At 43.3% G+C, this 15,414-nt stretch overlaps 1 protein-coding gene across 1 annotated transcript in view; it reads left to right on the forward strand.

Moving 5' to 3' along the window:
* AFF3 (AF4/FMR2 family member 3) overlaps positions 1-15,414 on the forward strand; it is a 153,576-nt gene that overhangs the window by 115,671 nt on the left and 22,491 nt on the right. The window contains exons 10-12 of the mRNA XM_037735164.1: positions 407-608; positions 4,288-4,412; positions 13,531-13,594. Of these exons, the coding sequence (XP_037591092.1) occupies positions 407-608; positions 4,288-4,412; positions 13,531-13,594 (391 nt within the window). The remainder of the gene's footprint in view (positions 1-406; positions 609-4,287; positions 4,413-13,530; positions 13,595-15,414) is intronic.

Raw genomic sequence — 15,414 nt, forward strand, 5'->3', positions numbered from 1 at the left:
TCAAAAAATTTAAAAAAAAGAAATGTAGAATTTGTTTATTGTTGTTGATTGACTTTCCCACTGCTTGTTGCTTATGCTTGTTAGGGAAACAGTAAGTTGTTTGTTGGGTAATTTGAGATTCTTGGATAAAGAATTCGGAAAATGAAAGTGTTGTTATTCTTCGTCATGTTCTTTGGTCCTAGCTCCAGAATTACTATTCATCCTGATAGAGAAACAAAACGATGAGTGACATTTGCTTATTGTTTGTTATAGTCCTAATGCCATTAACTTGTTTCCTGGTACAATAATTCCCAAAGAGCTCCTCCTACCAGCAGGTCCCAGTTGGGTGGTTTGGGTCAAATGAAAACATTTACCTTTCCCTGTGCTAACTCTGTGACACTCCGTTAACTATAATTTCCTTTTTCAGCGTGGCAATACCAATAAATAAAAATGAAAAAATGCTTCGGTCACCCATCTCACCCCTGTCTGATGCATCTAAACACAAATACACCAGCGAGGACTTAACTTCTTCCAGCCGACCTAACGGCAACGGTTTGTTCACTTCAGCCTCTTCCAGCAAAAAGCCGAAGGCCGACAGCCAGCTGCAGCCTCACGGTGGAGACCTCACGGTTCGTTGATGTTCTCCCTTTCCTATTTGAAACCAAAATGAAATTGAGCACCCCTAAGCTCTGTCTCTAACCTAGCACAGTCTGAACACATGCTTGAGGTCCCTTGAGAATTCCTGAATGCAGCCCACTTCTAGCAAGACTCAGCAGAGGACAGCCCCCTTTACCCTCCCAACAGAGAACGGGAAAGAAGAACCCTTTGGGGGAATTCTAAGCCTCTGTTGCTTAGGCAGGATTTCATTTTTCCTTCTGTAAAGAAAAGACCAAAAATAATATACCATCCCGCAACAAAGTAAATTAGGAGTTTGAACCAACCAACCTTTCTATTGGGAAGTATTTCTTACCCTAGGAGAAAGTTAATCTGGGATTGAAGCCCCACACCAAAATCTACAGGGCCCCCACTTCACGTTTATTGGCCAGTGTCTCAGCCACAGTGGGGGACCCCTACCACCACCCCTTTTCCGGTGATCTCACTGGTGATTCCAGCATACCCCAGGGGAAGAGCAAGGGACTTGGGTTCAGAGTCTGACCTCACCTCTTAGCTACAGTGTGATCTTGGGCCAGTTGCTTAATCTCTCTGCTCCTGTTTCTTTACCTGCAAAATGGTAGTGATAAAATTTAAGAGACAATATTATGAAAAGACCCTGGTCGGGCATGGTGGCTCATGCCTGTATTCCCAGTACTTTGGGAGGCTGACGCGGGTGGATCGCTTGAGGTCAGGAGTTCAAGACCAGCCTGGCCAACATGGTGAAACCCTGTCTCTACCAAAAATACAAAAATTAGCAGGACGTGGTGGCGGGCGCCTGTACTCCCAGCTACTCGGGAGGCTGAGGCACAAGAATTGCTTAAACCTGGGAGGCAGAGGTTGCAGTGAGCTTAGATCTCACCACTGCACTCCATCATGGGCGACAAAGCAAGACTCTGTCTCAAAAAAAGAGACTCCAACACCTAGGGTCACCTATGCAATTAACACTACATGTTAGTTCTGTGCTGGCCCTTAACAGCCAGTGGCCCTGGACCACTCATCCTTTCAGGAACTTTAGTTACTTCCACACCCTCCCCCGTGGTAATCACTGTGCCTTTCACAACCAGCTGGGTGACTGGGCATGGTGGCATGTATCTGTAATCCCAGCTTCTCAGGAGGCTGAGGCAGGAGAATCACTTGAACTGGGGATTTGGAGGTTGCAGTGAGCCGAGATTGTGCCCGTGCACTCCAACCTGCGCAACAGAGCAAGACTTCATCTTACAAAAAAAAAAAAAAAAAAAAAACCTAATTGGGCTTTGTAAGGCAGGGAGTGATATGAGACTTAAGAACAGGACTCTGCAAAGAAAGATGACGGAGGGAGCAGTGTGTAACACTTTATCCATGAATTAAAGATTATTAAAAGTTGCAGGAAGTTCTCACAAGAGCCTAAATCTTGCAACATCCTCAGGAACTTCTTTGTACACCCTCACTTGGGAGCAGTGGTCTTTAATTCTAGACTGAAATAATTGGGGAAAACCTATGCTAGAAAAACATGGAACAAAAAGCCACCAATTCAAGTTTTTTTATTTGCCTCTATATCCTTATGTCATGAGCAACTATGATATGCAGAAAACTGTAAACCAAATATAGATTTTATTTAGTTACTCTTCACCAAACAGGTGCTTATTCAGTAAGTACCTAACTACGTGCCAGGCACTGTGCTGAGCACCAGAGATGCAGTAACAATCCAGAAGATTCCATTTGTGCCCGCATGAAGCTTATGTTTGGCTGGGGAGAGAGCCTTAGACAGGGGATCACACACATCCGTGATTTACCACGGGCTTGAATTAGTCCTGGAGTGGCAGACTTTTTCTGCGAAGCAGGCTTTGACATTTTGGACTAAGTAATTACTTGTGATGGGGCTGTCCTGTGCCACGTAGGATGTTTGGCAGCATCCCTGGCCTCCACCCAGTAGGTGCTCTCAGCACCTACTCACACTGGTGACAACTAAAAATGTCTCCAGGCATTGTCAACTTGCCCCCAGTTGAGAACTGCTGCTGTAAAGAGTTCGATAAATAACTTAAACGTTTATGGGCTGCACGATCTCCATCCCAGCTACTCAACTTTGCCATTGTAGCAGGAAAGCAGACAGTAGATGAATACATAGGCAGGACTGGAAAATGTTCTTTACAGAAAGGGCCAGGTTAGACTCCCTGGCCATAGATTGCTGACCCCTAGAGGCAAAGAACATTACAGGCGGAGGAAGCAGCAAGTGCAGAGGTCCAGAGAAAGAACTGGACACCGGCTCCGAGTCTGGGGCACAGACGCCACAGACAAGCATGGCTGAGGGGCCGCTTGGCTGAGATTGCTCCTTTTACCAAAAGCAGGCAGACACCACTGGAGAAGTTTAAGAACAATTTTTAAATGTTGACATCTGAGTTTCCTGGTCTTCTGTAACAGTAGACTCTAACCCTTACAGTGTTACACATAAAAGCAGTCTATATTTTAAAAAGCATTTGTATACACTCAATTTTAATTACTTCAGAGAAACCATTTGCATTTCCTAACCACAGACTGTGGTTTTATGATCCATGTGTTTAGCACACAATAGGTGCCGTGTAAATGTTTGTATCCCTAGTAATGTGATTTTTAAAAATTTTCCACAGACTAATGTGTTCCTCATATATATTGCATATAACACATTATGTATATATGTTTTTTTTTTGTTGTTTTTTTTTTTTTTGAGATGGAGTTTTGTTCTTATTGCCCAGGCTGGAGTGCAGTGGTTCGGTCTTGGCTCACTGCAACCTCTGCCTCCTGGGTTCAAGCGATTCTCATGCCTCAGCTTCTCCCGAGTAGCTGGGATTATAGGGCACCCACCACCATGCCCAGCTAATTTTTGTATTTTTAGTAGAGATGAAGTTTTGCCATGTTGGCCAGGCTGGTCTTGAACTCCTGACCTCAGGTGATCCAAAGTGCTGAGATTACAAGTGTGAGCCACCGAGCCCAGCCTAAAATATATTGTTTAAGTAACTCCTAGTGGTTCCCATTGACTCCTTCTGGTCTTCACAGACAGCCAAGGAGAGCCAGCAAGCCTGTGAACTGAGTGACTTCTCTTTTGCTAGAGGCGGTGATGGTGAATGGTTCTGAAAGTGTAATTCCAGAATCGCAGGTGATCTCAGCTTTCGCATCACCAGGAACCAGACAGAAGGGCAGATTCTAGGGTCCCACCCAGCGCTGCTGAATCCCAGACTCTCAGGGTGGGGCCCAGCAATCTGTGCTTTCACCAGCCCCATGGAGGATGCTGATGAAAACTGAACTGGCCAGTCTCCAGTCTAGCAGACTGGGGAAAGTAGGCATCTACACCTAAGCTCTGGCCTCCAACACAGTCACTGAGTGTGGGCAAGTTGTTGAACCTCACCAAGCCTGTTTCTGGATCTGTGTGAGTGGACATCATGACTTCCCTTTTGATAGTGTCATGAGAATGACCATTGAGAATACATGTAGAAGCCCGCAGCTTAATACCTAGAATGCATATATTTCTTTATTGAGACAAAATCACCATCAATTCTAATACAGCGCACAAAGATGTTCTGTAGAGCCAAAGATATTCTATGTATGTGTGTATGTATGATGTATGTATGTATGTATGTAATGGGCTGCTCGCTTCACCAGGTGGCCAGTTTCTCAGAGACTTGTATGTTATTTGTTGTTTAGAAAGCAGCTCACAACAATTCCGAAAACATTCCCCTCCACAAGTCACGGCCACAGACGGAGCCGTGGTCACCAGGCTCCAACGGCCACAGGGACTGCAAGAGACAGAAACTTGTCTTCGATGATATGTAAGTTCATCTTTAATATGGTGAGGGGCAAGACAGAACAGAAGCTGCTCAGGTGGAAAGGGCGCCGGGCATCTTGGTGTGGCCACGTTCAGCTACAGTGTGGCCTTTTTTTTCCCCCCTGGGACTTAGTCATTTAAATGTCCGTCTCAAAGGAAACTGGAGCCTTCATTTTGAGTGCATGCCTGCGTCCTGGTGGGGATTTTGGGCAGACGGAATAATCAGTCCTAATGGGGTTGGATCCAGGGCATCAGAAAACAAAGGCAAATAGCATTAATGAGTCTTACACTTCTAAGCACTTGTACTGTGGGCTGTTGGCAGTTTTATGCTACTAGAAAGAGAAGCACTGTTGTTTTTGTAAATTATAATAGGCAACGAATAATAGTGATTTACTACTGAAAGCTTTTTTCCCCCCAACTGCTATATTCTTTATAATAATATAAATGATTCTCATAGCGGAAAAAAATGCCATCATCCTTCACCCAATTCTAACACTTTCAGTTTCACCCAAGTATAACTTCCATTCCCAGCATCATTTTAAAAGGAGGAGAAACAAGAGGAGAAGATGAGTAAAAATAATGTCCTGGAATGCTCTCATGAGGCTGAAAATGACAAATGAGAAATGATAAAATTATGCTGAAAATTATTTTGGCTCTTAGGGAAAATATATGTGTCAGGGATAAGCCTGGAAGGCAGGAGATACTCAGCTTGAATCCTCTTCAGCTTTAGCTGTCCTATGGGCATCAAATGCATGCTGGGTGAGGCAGGAAAAATTCAGCCCTGGCGTGGAGCAGCTGCAGAAATAAGCACTCCTGCCTTCTGAGGGCTTCCAGTCCAGCTGAGGAGACAGACTACAAGCCTCTCACCCCACAGGAAGTCAGAAAATAAAATGGTTCTACATGTCTGAGAGTCCCAGTGGCAAATGGCACAGCTCCCTCAGCAGGCCCTCCTAGGATCCATTAAATGCTGTCTCCTAAGGGGTACCACGTCAGCACAGCAGGCAGTGTGCAGGGGTGGCTACCCCAGCCTCATCATCCACCCTGATCCTCCATCCCTAACTGCCACCCAGAGTCTCAGCAGGATCTATTTATCCACCTCTGCACACTTCCCTGGGAAATTTAAAATACTGTGTTCTAGTCTTCAAGTACTGCGGGGACCCCTGCAAGCTCTTTGGGTCACAGAGTTTTGGGGGTGAAAGCCAAATCCACAATTTGTTGTTTGTGAAATGAATACATTCCAGGTAACTGGGTTTTAGGAAAGCTTGAGGGCAGCCCAGGAGGGCGTGTGTGTTTCTTTTCTTCCTGTGGCGGCAGCTGCGTCCCACCCCATGCACGCTCCTGCCCCTCACCACCCCACTTCCTCTCGCTGTCTGAATTGCCCTTGCCAGGCAGCCAGGGAGGTAGGTGGTGATTAATCCCCAGGGAGGTCATGGAATGGAACTACAGTCAGGTGGTCAGCTTCATTTATAATTAGAGTTCAGGGATATAAATGGTTCATGTGAACTTCAGCCATTTGTGAAAACAAGAGATTAGAATTGTATATAAGGATAACAGAAATTTGCATTTGGAAGTCATAAGCCAACAACATGATCAAACAGAAGAAGCATTAGACACTGATGTACTCAAAACACCACATACTTGCAGTGGATGGATTTGAGAGCACAGTGTGTATATATATATATATATACAGAATACAAACACATGTGTAATATTAAAATCCAAGGAATTTAGCATAGTGTATGTATGTGTATATTTAAAAAATACAAACTCATATGTAATATTAAAATGCAAGGAATTTTCCAGTGTATGAACCAGAAAGCTAAGTCAGAAACAGCAACAACTAAATAATTACACTTTGATCTGCAGGTACTGGACTTTTTTTTTTTTTTTTTTTTTTTGAGACAAGATCTTGGCCTGTCACCCAGGCTAGAGTTCAGTACAGGGGTTTGATCATGGCTCAGTACAGCCTCAAACTCCTGGGCTCACACTGTCTTCCCACCTCAGCCTCCTGAGTAGCTGGATCTACAGGTGCATGCTACCACACCCAGTTAACTTTTTTTTTTTTTGGAGAAATAATGTCTCACTGTGTTACCCAGGCTGGTCTCTAACTCCTGGCCTCAAGCAACCCTCCCACCTTAGCCTCCCAAAGTGCTGGATTATAGGCATGAGCTGCCATAGCTGGCAGTCCTTGGACTTTTTATAAGGAAATGTTTCTCAATCTGCTATGGCTAAAACTAACATAATTTTGTCACTATCTGTGTCAACAAAGAGGCTGTTATCATTTGTTCTTCCCATTAGCAATATGTATAATTTTCCTGGCTGACAGCTACAATAAAACTGTTTTCTCCTTTTATGGATATACATAGAATAGAATTAAAAAGCACTGTTACATATCCATCATGTGGAGAGTTAGATGTTGTGTTCCAATTGCCATGTGTCCCAACTGACTTGAAATCCATAACAGGAAAATAAATATGCAACTCAAACAGCCACTCAACCATCGAACTAAGAAAGTTGTGGAAAGATTCCTCAAGCTTGAAATGCAAAAACAGGCTGGGCATGGTGGTTCATGCCTGTAATCCCAGAACTTTGGGAGGCCAAGGTGGGTGGATCGCTTGAGGGCAGGAGTTTGAGACCAGCCTGGCCAATATGGTGAAACCCCATCTCTACTAAAAATGCAAAAAAAAAAAAAATTAGCCAGGCATGGTGACGTGCACCTGTAGTCCCAGCTACTTGGGAGGCTGAGGCAGGAGAATCACTTGAACCTGGGAGGTGGAGGTTGCAGTGAGCCAAGTTCGCACCATTGCACTCCAATCTGGGCCATAAGAGTGAAACTCCATCTCAGAAAAAAAAACAAAAGAGAAACGTAAAAAACAGGCATCATCTCTTCTTTAAACAGTAAAAACAAGCAACCTTCAAGAGATCACTGAGCTAAGATGTCACCTAAAATTGCGCAAAACGTCTCCCAGGTTCCACTTGGTATGTCTGGAGCACTTACTAAGTGCCAAGTACAGGTGCAAGACCTAAAGTATAATGATTAATTAATTTTCGGTTCTTCCGGGAAGAGAGGGGCACATGGTGACCTCTGCAGGAAGGTTTCGTAGGATTCCTAAATTCAGTTCTCCACCTCCTCCCTACCCATCTCCATTCCGTGTCAGCTTCCCCACCAGCATCCTCAGTGAGAAAGGAAGACATCAGCCCATGTCACTTTCCTTGACTTCTTTTCACTGAGGGTGAAGAGTGAACTTTAGCCATGTGTGAAAACAAGCAGTGAAATGACCAGAGAGACCATCCGTGGGAGAAAAGAAAGGACTAGATAATTAGCACTGGAGTGATTTCGAATTGATGGAAATCCAGTTACAGTGATCCAAAAAGTAACAGATGCCACACTGTCAATTTAATTTTTAAAGCCGCATCATGCAGCTTCTTTAAAAAAGTAAACTCATCTCTTTGTATTATAAATACTTGTTAATGGTTGAATAAACATGAGATTCAGGCAACAGCTGAAGCCAGTAGGCTCTCAATAACAAGTGTTGAATGAACCCAGCTGAATTATAAATTACATTCCCAGGGGAGAGTGCCTGCAATTTTTTTTTCTGTAACTGTCAAGAATCCACATGCAGGTGAATGTAAATTAATGGGCTTCCAAGCCCCTTTTCTTATGTTACTTACCAATTAAACAGGCACCAGTTAGTGCCTTTGGGATACAGACAGAACTAAGCAGAATAACATTCATTTTTAAAATGTGATCCAGGTCAGTATGTTCTTTGTACGTTGCGGGGTTAATATTGGTGGCAGTGTGACCTCACCTCCTCCCCTGACATGTAGCAAATGCACAACATTTACTACTTGACAGCCACAGTATTAAGGTGACACTAGTGTGATTACCAAACTTCTGTTTAAAAAGCAGATCTGTAAGAATTTATGTCAATGAATGACAGCACTTGATGCAACTCGAGGCCTGGAAACTGGTCTTATTAGTGCAAAGCCATGAGCTGTAAGTTACTTGGTGTCATAATTAGTGACAGGGGAATTCTTGGCTGGGGAGAATTGAGACCGAACAACTGTGTATGGCATGAAGCCCTCAGTATGGAAGTCCTCGGAACAGAGCTAAGTGGTGGTGAGATGCTTGGCTGGAAAACCAGCTCCTCCATCCTGCCCGCTGTACTGCTGTGTTAGGAAGCCAGAGAACCCCAGGTGCCACGGCTGCCTGCCGTTCCCTGGAAGAAGTGCTGGCCGCTGCCTGTGTGTCACATGGAAAAGTCAGTCACAATCAGCACATATAGCCAAATCACCAAACGTCCCATCTGTCCCCATGGTGCCCGTAACAGGAGCCTGGCTACCTGAACCTCCCGACGGTGAGGAAAGACTGACTATAGACTCTAGGCAGTAAAGGCAGTGGCCAGGAGGAAGCAAAAGAGGGACTTGACATTTGCAATGTACTTAGCATAGCAGTCTCAGAGCTAAAAGGATTTTAATTTTATAGAGGATGGGAAGATGCCCATATGTAAAAGGTTGGGTCTCTAGTAGTGTGACTTAGTCAAAGGACAGCAGTTAAAATCCTTGAGCAGGTCAAATTGCAGCTGGGAAGGCACTCCTTCCCGGGGCTTGCAATGGACATGTTCTCCTGCGGGTCTCCTCTCCCAGTCCTTTCAAAGCAGGACCCCACCTTTTTATTTTCCTGATAAATCATTAAGCCTTTATTGGTCTTCATGTGGAATTTCTCCCGTTATGATAGCCCTGTGTCAAGGCCAGGTGCTTATTTTGTTCTAATCAAAACAGAGAGAGATAAATGGAGTAGGATTTGTAAGGGGTGAGGGGGAACAAGGACATTCAGATCTCCTGGATTGAAATCTCAGCTGTCTGATCACTTTTAGGATTTTGTAAGATTATTTTAAATATCACACTCAGAGAAAAACAACAATCAGGTTGATAATTTCCCATTTCAACAGAAAGTTACTTTTGATTCAGTGACCCAAACCTGCCCCACTTAGCCTGGGCATCCTGCGGAGCAGCCCCTGCCTTCTGTGCCCAGCCGAGAAGGAAGCAGTGGCCTGCAGGAGCCTGTGGCCTGGAAGAAACAGTGAATGGCCGCTTGTGCCTTGAAGAAGCCAGGTGCCAGGGACTCTGGGGCCCCAGCCAGCATCAAAGTTGTGGAAATAAAAGCTGTGTTTGAATCCTTGCTACCCACATGCAATCTACCTGCTTCCGTGGGGAAGTGCCAGTGCCAGCATCCCAGAGTGCCTGACTCTGAAGTGCCCTCATCCATAGTCATCACTTACTCTGTGTATTAAAAATAATTACTTCGTATGCGTGCTTCTCAAAGCTGGGGACATATTAACACCTCTGGGGCTTATCAGATGACAAGCTGACATATCGGATAGCAGATGATGAATTCATTTGGTATGCAGTTGCCTGTTTGTCTGATTTGGGTTTCAACTTCCCTAAGAAAATCATCCAATTTCTGCCGCGCCGAGGAACTTGTTGTTCAAACACATTGAGCTCTCATTCCTGCCAGTTTTCACAAAACAGGCTGGCTCTGCCGAGGGCGGCATTTCACAGAGGTAGGAATTACAGAAAGGAGTCTGCCAGGCTCTCCGTGGGAGACCATTCAACTCTATCCCAGCCACAAAGGAGAACAAAAAGCAAGGTTGCTTTAACATCCCTGTGCCAGAAGAAATATGGGGGTAGCTCAAACCCTGATGCTGCTGAGAACCAAGACGGTGTGTTTCTAGGTGGGGGTGGTGGGAGGGGGAGAGAAGAAAAGAAAACATTCTATTTTGTTCAAGGGCTCAGAATGCTTTTGTTGGAGGGAGCTCTCATAACGAAGATGCATGCGGCTAAGCTCCGGCTTTCAGATCACTCAAGCCCTGTTTCTGAAGAGCCCAAGATTCACAGTTAGTTACATTTATGGTGTTTAATTAAACTTTTATTAGGTTTGCTCATGTATCATCATAAAATACCATCGCTGCGGGAAACAATGTGAAGAATTTTATTACATAAAGGAAAAACAAAAACTCTAGATTTTCCATGTTAAAAAAAATAGATGGAAAACCTGTTTGAACACTGAGATAAGATCGAATTTTAGTGCCTTTGCCATATTATATTCTATAACTGTCACAGTGGTGACAGCAATTTTACTTTTCCTACTGACTTGTATATTGCTGTCAGAGGGATGCCTTTGTGAAAGTGTGCATTCATGGCAAGGCTGGACACTGGGTGACATCCCATTGGTCCCGTTGGCTTTATAATGATCTGCTCTGGAAGTACAGCACTAGAAATCACCCAAAAGGAGAAAATGGGCCAATCATCAGGCAATCTTCAGTGACTCATTATAGTGAGCCCTCCATTCTATGCAAAGATGAGAGTTCTAACAAATGTGTTCATAAATGGCCTCCAGATGGTATCTATGCTATTAGCATCTCAGGTTACTATTATAGTTGCTCTGATACAGTCAGAAAATTAGGTGTGTTACTTATCCACATGCATTATTGTAAGATTCTGTGATTCAGCCTCCATATCAGCATTAAAAAATATGCTCCTATGCTGCAGATGAAAACGATATTGATTAAGGAGCTTGTATTAGGAATTGTGAGCCACTGCCATTCATAAGGGTAACTTAGAAGGCTGGTGGAAACTAAGATGCCGTAGCTTATAACCAAGACAATCCTTTAATGAAAACAAATGCATTTGAAGTAGTGATCTGTTAGTGACGAAACAGGGCAAGAAAAAAGTGACCTAACTTATATACTAGAGTATAGAACAGATAATGATGTGGAGAATTTCAAGTTGCCATGGAGACGCTCTCTGGCTCATTGGATGCAATGCTGCGCCCCATCGGAAGGCACCACTCCTTTCTAAGCTCAAAATGAATTCAGTGCCATTCATTCAAGAGAGACCTGCTTACCTTCTACCATGTGCCAAAAACTACAGGATGGGGAAGATCAAAGAAGTCTACAGCATGGTCCCTGCTAAAAATGTACCAGCAACCAAGTTACCAAGTTGCACACATGCCTAGTACAGCTCGGAAGATAATGAAATACCCGGAAGTGTAGTAAACAAGAAGTGCTGTGTGAGATCAGGAAGGACAGAGGTGAACATCGACCAAGGTTATTTGGAACACCTTATGGCAGAAGGATTTGAGGGGCAGGTAACATTTGGCTCATAGAAGGCACTCAGTGAATGAGCAGAGAGGAGAGTGTTCCAGGTGGGGGAAGTGATAAGCAAAACTCCTCAGAGCAGGATGCCATGTTATCAAGACAATGAGGAGCTACCTCTGACTTTAGCCAAAGTCCTTCATGAATAAGCAATATGGTTAAGAGGGTTAGGAAAGATTATTGGGGATCTGAACTGAGATTTGATCTCATAGGCCCTGGAGATTGATTTTAGGTCCATGAGTAGGATGGTGATATAATGAAAGCCATGTAATCCCAGTACTTTGTGAGGCTGAGGCGGGTGGATCACTTGAGCTCAAGAGTTCGAGATCAGCCTGGGCAACATGGCAAAACCCCATCTCTACTAAAAATACAAAAAATTAGCCAGGTATAATGGCATGCACCTGTAATCCCAGCTACCTGGGAGGCTATGGTGGGAGGGTCGCTTAACCACAGGAGGCTGAGGCTGCAGTATTGGTGATTGTAATCACTGCCCTCCAGGCTAGGCGACATAGTGAAAAGCCCTCTCAAAAAACAACAACAAAAATAACACCAGTTGCAGGGGTTGGAACCAAAGACCAGGCAATATGTAAACAACATGTGTCAATATGTGGACAAAAGGAAAACTCACCGAGGCAACAATAAAGTCATTCATATGGCGGAAGCATGGGCATCCAGGAGACGGAAGAAAGAAAATGGAGTGGCAGGAGGAGGGCATTAGTAGGAAGGAGACCTCAGGCCTCACCCCCAGCGAAAAACCCACCACAGAATGGGCAGTTCCAGCCCTCAGTCAGGGGCATGGGGAAGAGGTGAGGAGGCATTTTGACCCAAAACTATGCTGTGATTCTGGTTTGTTTGATTAAAATGCAATGTCATTGTTACAGAAAAACATTGTCACACATCGTTTTTTTTAAGCATTTTGACTTATTTGGATAAATGAACACTCTGACTACCTAATATTAGAAAAAGGTAAAAGACCCATTAGGATCTGAAATAAGGCAGTTCAAAATAAGCATGTAATAATAGGCTAAACCGCCCATGACTAATATCACTACTTTCATCGTGTCTTCCATTCAGAGAGTCCTGGCTTATATTTGATATTCATGAATACGTCAAGTTTATTGATTATATAAAGTTTATGTTGCCAGTGCCTAAAGGATGTCATTTTTTTTAATCTGTCGGGCCAAACATTTAAAGGTACTGTCTAATGAGTAGCTTAGTGTAACTGGGCATGATTACACACACTCAAATCAGTCTGGATGAGTTACCTTCATCTCCCGGCAGAGTCAGCACTAGCCAGGGTTATTGCTTTAATAATGCAGATGTCTGCTGTTAATGTTTACCAGCTAGCTAATCAGAACTCTAGAGAATACATGCCATGTTTGCATTGTTACAAGGTAGACATCATTTTACAATTAACTTCATTACAACTGGGATGTAATCATCTAACATTACCTCTTTTTATTTTTCACTGTGAGGCAAGATAATTCAGTATATATACATAAAACTCTAGGTACTAGATATGCATATAAATAATACTTATTTTCATAGGCTACATAAATATACTCACCCATATGTATCCGTGCAATTATTATGAGGTATATTTAAATCTTTACATTAAAAGGAGATTGTTGTATGTGAATATTGCATAAAATAAGATTTCTCACTTGGTTTTTTTTAACCATACAATAAAAAATATATTCACAAATTAAACACTAGGGGGCCATGTTAAAGCCACAATAAATAGAGACTACTGGTATATATTGAGTGTGTTTCAAATCGCTAACTTAAGAGAAAATGTATTGTGGTATTTTACATATAGGCAGTAATTTGGAAGGATAAAAAACACTTAATTCCACATTGAGCAGAGTGGAATTAAACTGTTTCTTAAGTTTGAAAGGAAGGAATATTTTTAAAAGATCTTGCACTTAAGCAATAGTGACGTTTAATATCATTCTCTCCTTGTAGGCCTCGAAGTGCAGATTATTTTATGCAAGAAGCTAAACGAATGAAGCATAAAGCAGATGCAATGGTGAGACTCTTTTCTTTCCAGATATGTTCTTCCAAATTATGTGTGTACTGCAGTTTCATCACTGGGACAATATAGCTAGGGTAATTATAAAATCTATTACAAGGATGGCTGGGTCTGTTAAATGGAGAAATGTTTATATAATCAAGTATTCATAGCCCAGTAAATTATGACTTCAACCAATAACGCCTGACTGGGAAAAAGCCCTGGATAAATGAATATTTCCATTTAGTCCTAAGGTTTGAATAGTAACTCGAGCCAGTGGAGGCAGTGGGTGGCAGTATTTTTTTTCCTTTAAAAAGTGAAATCTAGATTTGCATTTTTCTCTTGTTAGCCTAGCAAACCCTTGGCTTGGTCCCAGGATCAAATCTCTTTTCAAAAACACTTGGGTTCTTCACATGTATCTGCCAAAATGAATGCTTTCTCTGAAACTGTACAACACAGAAACTATTATCTGTACATAAGACTCTAAAGTCACCATGATTTGATGTTTTCAAAGAATAACTTTTCTTGCTTGGATAACCTCCTGTTTTGCAAAGCTTGAAGCTCTCAGGCAGGAGATAGAAAACTTAATTTTTTTCTAAAAGAGATCATATGGTTGTTCCATCGTAAATGAATGAAGTCCAAAGGGACTGCTTCCTACCTAGTCATTCCAGTTTTAGTCTCCTCCAGTGTTCATAACTGATACTGAGGCAGGTGCTGGAAATGAAGATGGCATTTCCAGTGACCTTCAGAATACTGAAGATGTTTAAACAGTAACAGTACCCCTCTTCCAGTGCTACCGATGTCACCTATTAAACACTTATTTACGTGAGGACCACTGCCTAGGTACACTGGGGTACAGGACAAGCAACCCTTAAGTATCAGAGAATAGAGAAGGGCAGCGGAAGGTACAGCTCTTGTCCACACACAATCCAAGTCTGATGGAAACGTCTGGTCATCTGGAGAAGCTGATGCATGGCCACTCTTGGAGAAGAGCATCACAATTTTAAGAATGAGATTTTCTGCCTGAATCCAGCATCTAAGGTTTACGGCATTATTTATTCATTGTCCTCTTGCCCAACCTTACCTTTCCTGGAGACACTCTGCTCCAGCCAGGCTGGTCCCCTACTGGCCACTAAGCACACCTTGCTCCTGCCAGCCAGTGGGCCTTTCCACCTGCAGAGCTTCACTCTCACAGGCATACTTGCACCCTCAGCATCCTCCCCAAATCAAGCCAGACCCTACCATTCCTTCCCGGCATCATGTTCAGTCTCCTCCCTGCGGCCTTCCCAGCCTCTCCATGGCCCCATCACTAGCTTCCTTCCCTCCATCTCATTTGCACTGGATGCCTGATTTTGCATTTTGTTGGGTAATCACAGACCGCCTTGCACTTTGAACTATCTTGTAGGTACATTTTCTCTCTCCAAGTATACGTTCTGGGAAAGAACTTTGGCTTATTGAGTGCACATGCCACAGAATTGGGTACTTTAGGAAATATTAATATTAAATAAATTGACTTCATCTGAAAGTGTTATCAAGAAATAATGCATTATAGGCCAGGCACGGTGGCTCACACCTGTAATCCCAGCACTTTGAGAGGCTGAAGCAGGTGGATCATTTGTGGTCAGGAGTAAGAGACCACCTTGGTCAACATGGTGAAACCCTGTCCCTACTAAAAATACAGGAAAAAAAAAAAAAGAACCAGGTGTGGTGGTGCACACCTGTAATCCAAGGTACTGGGGAGGCTGAGACACAAGAATTGCTTGAACCCAGGAGGCAGAGGATGCAGTGAGCTAAGATCTTGCCACTGCACTCCAGCCTAAGTGACAGAGTGAGACCCT

This window comes from Cebus imitator, unplaced genomic scaffold, assembly GCF_001604975.1.
Source record: "Cebus imitator isolate Cc_AM_T3 unplaced genomic scaffold, Cebus_imitator-1.0 Scaffold736, whole genome shotgun sequence".
Lineage (NCBI taxonomy): Eukaryota > Metazoa > Chordata > Mammalia > Primates > Cebidae > Cebus > Cebus imitator.